This window comes from Papilio polytes, unplaced genomic scaffold (assembly GCF_000836215.1).
Source record: "Papilio polytes unplaced genomic scaffold, Ppol_1.0 DF823731.1, whole genome shotgun sequence".
In the NCBI taxonomy this organism is placed as follows: domain Eukaryota; kingdom Metazoa; phylum Arthropoda; class Insecta; order Lepidoptera; family Papilionidae; genus Papilio; species Papilio polytes.
In genome coordinates this window covers 2,424,396-2,432,413 of record NW_013525473.1, presented here as the reverse complement: position 1 = coordinate 2,432,413, position 8,018 = coordinate 2,424,396, and the positions used below count along the sequence as shown (strand labels likewise).

Genomic DNA, 8,018 nt, shown 5'->3' with positions numbered 1-8,018 from the left:
TAAAAACGTAACGTAACGGGACTCATGTAAGGTTAGGTAAACACTAAAGCTCTCATGTCTAACGGTGCCATAAGGCATTTTTTCGCTCTCTAAAAAAACACTAATCTGACACACCCTCACTATTTGAGAGAGCCTTAAGAAATAGACCACATCTAAACTCCAAATACGAATAAAATGGTAACTTTCAAAGTGCAGAGCAGTGTGAAGAGTGAAAATCTACACCAAAACGCTGTTTGTGTTGCGTAGCGTTACATGTACGAGTGTTATAGTAGATATGTGTATCTTTTTTTTAAGTATGGCGATAATGTTCCAGATGATTGGTTGGAGCTGATAGAAGAGTGTTTGGGCCACGAGGTGCAGGTGATCCGCGAGAAGGCGATCCAGGCTCTGCCGCTGGTGTTCGAGCAGTACTTGTCTGACGAGGACTCGCGGCCGCGGCGCGCCGGCCTCATGCAGAAGTACTGCAGCCAGCTCGCCTCCACCAGCGCCAACGGACTGCTGCTCAGGATGGGATATGCTAGAGCTATAGGTAACTGCTACAAGTGTAACATTATCAATACTGATATTAATAAGAGGAGCGATTGTACTTTTGTATGTATTGAAATAACTCAACTGGGTCAATTTAAAATATTCTTTTACTATTTAAAACCTATGTTATCAGTACGCTGACGAAGTCGCGAGCAACAATTAGTCTAGTTACATGTTGTCAGATGTTCTATTTTGATATTTTAACTAAAGCAAGTGAGGCTCTCGGTACTGACAGTTTTAGCTGAACAATTTAGTTATTCTGGTTAAACATTGCATGTGCAGGCAAAAATTTAACTCTACTGATCCAGCTTTAACTAAACAATTCGATTCTTCAGTCTAGTATTCAGGCTTTATTTGCGTATTTTAGGAATGTGAATGATATTTTTGCAGAATATAAAAGAAACGTCAAACGATGGCTTTCTTTTAAAATTAAAAAGTTTTATGTCCATTATGTAGGTGCTTTACCGAAGTTCGTGCTGAGTGAACATCTGCCGCTGGTGATCCGTTCACTGATCGAGTGCACTCGCGTGACGGAGGGCACGCAGAAGTGGGCGGAGTCGCGGCGCGACGCGGTGGTCGGCCTGACGGAGGTGTGTCACACGCTGGGCATCGTTGACGGCGTCGACAAGTACGTGGAGGAGATCTCTGACGCGCTGCTCGCCTGCCTGGCAGAGTACACCATTGACATGCGGGGAGACATCGGCGCCTGGGTGAGAGAAGCTAGTATGACTGGTAAGTAATTTGTGTTGATATTTTCAATTCTACAGGTATATCTGTTTACATTATTTTATTATTGAAACCCTTAAAATTGTTTTTAAACATATCTACCTAATAAAATATGGCGATTCATCGGAGTTCGTCCTGTTTTATATTTAAATGTCCTGCAGCACATTTCGATTGCTTATCGTTCAATTGCAGCAACGGTCACATCGTTATTTTAACGAATTCAGGTAGCTATTTAATGGTTTGCCAACATTTACTACAAAAAAAATATATATTATCTATACATGACCTTCGCAAATAGATGGTCAAGGCTAGTAGGAAAAACATTTTTTTGTAATCCAAATAAAATAATTATCAACAACTAGTCATTATTGAATTATCTATGTTGGTCTCTAGGAATTATAATTTCATTTTTATGCGTATTTTACAATTTTCTGATCTCTGAGGGGGTAGCCTTCCCCTGGCCCACCCCCTTGCAATGTCCATTTGTTAGTTGTAAATGTGTGGAGTGTGTTGCGCGGCGGCAGGTCTGCTGGCGCTGTGCCGGCTGTGCGCGGCGCAGGCGCCGCAGCTGAACAGCGCGCGCGGCGTGGGCGCGGCGGTGCGCGGCGCGGCGCAGCAGGCCGTGGAGAAGATCGACCGCACGCGCGCGCACGCCGGCAGGATATTCACCGCATTTATATACAAGTATGCTTTTATTTTATTCACTTGCGCTTTAAATTGTTTAAACTTACGTGAGACATTATTATATCTTATTATCTTACGGCTGTAAATAATTAGTTACTAGTAGTTTAGTTTACGATCTGTTAATGTAGCATTTATAACATCTGCATAAAGTTTAGTCTATACTATAATGTTCTAAAGAGGAAAGATTTGGATTTTTGTATGTATTCGATTCATATAACAACTACTGGGCCGATTTGAAAAATTCTTTCGCCATTAAAAAAGTAGTTTCTTAGTGAGTAATTTAAGCTATATATATTTTATGATTTATTAATTACACGCAGATGAAGTCGCGAGCAATAGCTAGAGATAGATAAAATGTCTTCGGAATGCGCACTTTAGTAAATCGTAAAGTTATAGTGTTATCAAGTTTTAAGGGCATTTTAATTGTTAACAACATTTCTCACTACATCTTCTATTATTTTGTTGCTTAAACTAATTGAAGGGAAATAATTTTCTACTGTGCGATTTTGTTTTTGAGTATTTTTGAACATCCTTTATATGTTAACTTGCAGTGATCCGATCATCAACAACATCCCTCACCACGAGGCGTTGAAGCGGATCTTCCCGTACGACGAGGTGGAGCTGCGCGGGAGCGGAGGCGGGTGTAGCGGGGAGGGTGTGGGGGAGGGGGGGGAGCCAGTCAGCGAGAACTCCAACGTGGTGCTGTGGCTGTTCCCGGGGCACACGATGCCGCGCTTCGTGCAGCTGCTGCAGTACCCCGAGTATAGGTACAGCGTGCTCAAAGGACTCGTCGTCAGTGCGGGGGAACTCACTGAGAGTCTGGTGAGTCGTACTGTAGGTTATATTACGCGAAAAAATTGACATCTGCAATTTATTTTACCACCACTGACAACTATACTTTTATTAACTAGGAAAATTGATTGATAATTCTTTTTTATAACCTGTAAATTTAATATACTAGCTTTCGCCCGGGACTCCGTCCGCGTGGAATTAAAAAGACAATCCTCTACGTCTATACCACATTTAAAAGTAATCCGTTCAGTCGTTTAGACTAAAACTCTCACAAACATCCATCCATCTGAACTTTTGCATTTATAATATTAGTAAGATTAACTGTACTCAAAAGTAAATAATTAGTCACTAACGGAGAACCTTAGTGTATATTTTTCGATATTTTTTTTTGTTTTCCATTAAGCTAGATCACTAAAGACTTTCGAGTGCAGATGTTAGAATTAAGATATTTTAAATAATTTAAAATTTATAAAAATCGGTCTACAGTCCTGTATTTTTGTCAATAATAATTATTAAAATAACAATATATTTTTTTATATAATACGTTTTATTTAATTTTTTATATATATAAAAATCATGTAAAATATATTATATGTAAAAATAAGTAATTAAAGATATATGGGAAATTAAAATAATGTGATATTTGTAGGTGAAACACACGACACAGTCTTTGTACTCGTACCTGCACACGCTGCACGAGGACATGGCGACGCTGCGCAGCGTGTGCGACACCATCGTGCAGGTGTTCGCCGACAACCTGCACGTGAAGCGTATCACCGGGCCCATGTTCAACTTCCTCGACAGGCTGCTCAGCTCGGGTGTGTAACTGACATTATATAATACGACTACCTTCAAGACACACGATTAACTAACAACGTATAATTGGATCTTTGTCTTTTTAATTTAGTCGTGTTATATAACCGTTTTTGTATAATACGGCTACATTGAAGTGTCCCAATTTCCCCAAGCAACGTATCTTGATTGGTTGTCTTTTTTATTTATTTGTATTATACATAGCTTGTTTGATTTACCGTAGGTGCGATATCCCCGATACTAGAGGATCCAGAATCGACGTTCGCAGCAGATATATTGAAATACTTACAACTGGAGTTGCGTGGAGGGAAAAATATCTACAAGCTGTTGGACTCTATAAATGTTTTGTGCCAATTGATACAGGTGTGTATACTATTCTGACTATACCGACAAGGATATCTCACATGGTAAGCGTAAGCTAAACTAAATTGTAGCTCGCTAGCGCCTCCTTGTCAATATTATATGCGTTACAAGATCTTTGTTGTACTGTATTGTTGTTTTTATGTTGTTTTCTATAGCTTTACTTATATTGTAATCAGATATCCTTGTTTGACATCATTGTATTGAATTTTTTTAACTGTAAGTTTATTATGTTCTCTAAAACCTGGATCGATTTTATATTAAATAGTGAGGCGCTAGTGAATGTGTTAGATTTTTATGTTTGTATTTTTTTTTCTTTATATTGAACTAGTTTTCGCGCGACTCCGTCCGCGTGAAATTAAAAAAGACAAAACTAAGTAGCCTATGTGTTTTTCCAGACTGTCCTCTACATCTATGCCAAATTTCATTAAGTTACATTCAGTAGTTTAGCCTACAAACTCTAACAAAAATCCATCCATCTATAATTTCACATTTATAATATTTGTATGATTTGTAGCGAGTATATTAACGTTTGTCAGGTTGGCGGCGCTGTGTGCAGCAAGGCGCTGGGCCAGCTGGTGATCTACCTGTGCTACGCGGACCGCTACGTGCGCCGCTGCGCCGCCGCGCGCCTGTACGAGGCGCTCACCCTCTACGGCGACACCTGCACTGCGCCGCAGCACAACCTCGACCAGGTAACACCGCACCGCTAGTGAGGCAGTGTAACACACGTGTAAGGCATGTGTAAGAGGCGTGTAGGATACGTGCAAGTCAAATGTAAGACTATAAGACAGTAAACTGCGTGCTACACAAGTGTAAGATACATATAAGACAAAACAGACAAGACACATGTAAACTGCTTAACCTCGACCAGGTAACATCGCACCGCTAGTGAGGCAGTGTAACACACGTATAAGTCATGAGTAAGACACGTGTAAGTCATATGTAAGACAGTACACCGCGTGTTACACAAGTGTAAGATACATATAAGACACAAGCCACATGTAAGCTGCTTATAACCCACATGTAAGCCACGGTGAGTAAGTTCGGAAAATATTGTTCATGTCGTAGAAAAAAAAGACGCTAGGTATGTAATGTTTTAAGTGATTTTGTATGGAAAAATGATTGAGAATGTATGCCTTGATAGTGTTTTAGAGAAAGCGAAGATTGTATGAAGTTACAAAATATAACCATAAGGCCTGTTCCGTTATTCATCATGAGATGTTTATTGTAAAAAAAAATACCAATAGAATTAAGAAGCCGGTTAAAAATGATTTAGTGTCGTGATGCATTTTTTTTAATATGTCTAGGTGATGAGTATCCTAGCCGAAACAGATTGGGAAAGGGATGTGGCGGAACTGAGGCCTATAAGGAATGATATTTGCGACCTGATGGACATCAAGAGGCCGGTCCTCAAGCAAAAGGCGCCTTAAACACTACAGTATTAAGGACTGGATTTGCTTACAGCACAATAATGTGCGCTTCGCTTTAACACGAAATGCAACCGCAGAATTAACACGGAGTTAGCATTTATGCTTTAATTTTGTTTGACTGAAATTATTTGATTTATTTATGTTTGTATTTACAAAATAACGATTGATAGTTATTGTATGCGAACTACACAATTTTAACGGCACTTAGCAATGAAATAAACATGTAACTTTTTTACTTATTTTATTGTTTTTTTTCCTTATCCTATTTAACAATTGTACATACTTAAATTATCTTCAAAATCAGATACACAATTTACTGTCCCGATTTTTATGCCTCTCATTCACAATACCAATAAGACAATTTTACCCAAGAATTTGTAGTTGCAAAGGATCTTGCGGTGCTTGTGCAATTAAATTCGCCCAAAAGGTACCGTAGTTCTTCAAGACAGTACCCCTGTAAGGTAAAAAAAAACTTGTGTAAAATACGATTTTTTTGAACCTACTATTTTCTAAGATTAACACTCTGAGAGAAACCGTTAAAATACCACTATTTTGTAGGTCCGCGAGTTATTTCAAAATATACCTAAAACAATTGTACCATAATATATTTTTTTTCTAGAAATTTCCACATTAAACGACGCTTCGCGATAGATACTGTATACAATTAGCGTCATGCCTAAGGTCGTTTAGTATGAAGTACATATGAGCAATTACATGTCAAGTTTCACAACTCCAAACGAAGTGAAAGGAGAGTAACGTGAGGGTATCGGTTAACGAACCCATTAGATATAGACTAAAATTTATGGACGAAATAATCATGGTGGTCGGTTTTATATTGCAAAGTAATGCAATTTATTATTGAATCTTTGAATTCATTTATTTTCGTGATGGCTTTTACATCTTTACTAGATGCTGAGACTATATTAGACTGGTAAATCTATGAGCGGGAGAACACCTTTGACTAAACTATCGCACAATGCGATTGTCGATTGTTTTCACCAATTCAACTGTTTACTTGCACAGCTAAAAATGGACTAGTGTACGCACCATATATGGTAAGCTAATAGGAATCAAAGCGCGACTAAACAGTTGTGCTATATTTTAGTCAAAGGTGTGCACTCTTACCGATATTAAAAATATAAAGAATTCAAACATACGTGAAGTAAACTCCTCCTTGTGAGTTAGAAGGTGCTTTCCATGCGAGCACAGCTCTAGTCTTATCACGCGGGTCTGCGTGTGTCACGGCCGCGCACTCCGGGTGTATGGTGGTGTTGGGCGCCTGCTCCCACGAGCCCAGCCACTCGTTGCTCTCGATAGAGCGAGCTTGTATGAAGAATCCTTTAAACGGTTCTGCTCCCTCTATTGTTACTGAAACATTTGTTGTGAACAATAACACATGATACCTGAGTCTTGAAAGAAAAAGGTATTTTAGTAAAACTATTTCTACGTGGAATAATTTGATTATCCATTTATCTATCACTTTTACTTACTAATATTATAAATAAGAAAATTTAGATGGATTGATGGATGTCTATTAGAGTTTGACGTCTAAAAAATTTTGCATAGATGTAGAGCAAATTCTGGGAGAGAACACATACACTACTTCGTTGTTTTTTATTTCACGCACACAAAGTTGGGGGCGAAAGCAAGTCAGTCTATAACTAGAACTTTCGATTTAAAAGATCTATAACACTAGATATATTTTTAAAGTGTTGAGCAGTAAATGGATAACGTAATAGGGGGTATAAGTCGTCTGACCTACAATGCCATCGGAGGAACTTGCTCAATCGAACTTGGACAGGTTATTTGCGCGTGCTCACAACTTGTAACTATACTATCTACTCACTACGTCTCTGATTTTATCAATGAATTCGAATGTATTGTATTCTTTACGGACAGTGAACATCTATTAGGCAATTTAAAGTCGGATTCCACTGCTGTAACTACTTGACAGGGACATATCTTTTCTTCAGAGTTATGACTATGTTAAAAGTTGTGTAAAACTACTCTTACAATTACAAAAGCAACACAATTCACACTTTAATATCTCTGGTTTAAGGAAAATTTGAGAATTTCCTTTTGGCGCGACATGGCTCACCTTATCCACATACATACAATGTAAAAGAAAAAAATTTGCAATACCTAAATTTTAATGGAATATGACTAACTTTTATTTAATTGTTGCAAAATAAAAGTGTAAAGTGGTATTAAAATTTTGCAAGAAATGAGATGTTTTCAATTGGTTCAGAAATTGTACCGATATTTTGGATCTCAACAATAAAATTATACACTCTTTATGCATTATGTTAAGCATGTTTCTCAAAAACAGTCAGGTAATTATTATTTCGTAAAATAATTTGCAAGATAATTCCCACATTACGTCAAAATATTTTCGAATACGTCGTCATAAACTGTACACTTGTAGTAGTGTAATTAACTTAGAATTTATGATAAATAAAATATATTTAACGAAAATTAAAATTTCATACCGTTATACTTCTAGGATGCGACCCGATTTCCAAATATAATCTTCCATCACTTTAATCAATATATTTTATTTATAAATAAGGCAAAAATATACTGCTATTAAATAGTTTTAATTAGTCTTGGGTAGTACACGTACGATGTACTAAAAAGTAATGTTACTCGGCACTGTACTAAAAGTAACGTTACCGAACGGCT

The 8,018-nt window shown here is 37.7% G+C and overlaps 2 protein-coding genes across 2 annotated transcripts in view; one reads left to right on the top strand and one right to left on the bottom strand.

The window, feature by feature from the left end:
- The window catches only part of LOC106103467 (tubulin-specific chaperone D), an 11,495-nt gene extending 5,920 nt beyond the window's left edge, over positions 1-5,575 (top strand). The window contains exons 8-16 of the mRNA XM_013283248.1: positions 196-199; positions 247-529; positions 985-1,260; positions 1,779-1,938; positions 2,490-2,760; positions 3,380-3,548; positions 3,767-3,906; positions 4,443-4,598; positions 5,214-5,575. Coding sequence (XP_013138702.1) covers positions 196-199; positions 247-529; positions 985-1,260; positions 1,779-1,938; positions 2,490-2,760; positions 3,380-3,548; positions 3,767-3,906; positions 4,443-4,598; positions 5,214-5,336 — 1,582 coding nt within the window. The 3' untranslated portion in view covers positions 5,337-5,575. The remainder of the gene's footprint in view (positions 1-195; positions 200-246; positions 530-984; positions 1,261-1,778; positions 1,939-2,489; positions 2,761-3,379; positions 3,549-3,766; positions 3,907-4,442; positions 4,599-5,213) is intronic.
- LOC106103615 (putative defense protein 3) overlaps positions 5,561-8,018 on the bottom strand; it is a 2,988-nt gene continuing 530 nt past the window's right edge. Inside the window, exons 2-3 of the mRNA XM_013283398.1 lie at positions 6,494-6,704; positions 5,561-5,790 (exon numbers count right to left, since the gene is read on the bottom strand). Of these exons, the coding sequence (XP_013138852.1) occupies positions 5,700-5,790; positions 6,494-6,704 (302 nt within the window). The 3' untranslated portion in view covers positions 5,561-5,699. The remainder of the gene's footprint in view (positions 5,791-6,493; positions 6,705-8,018) is intronic.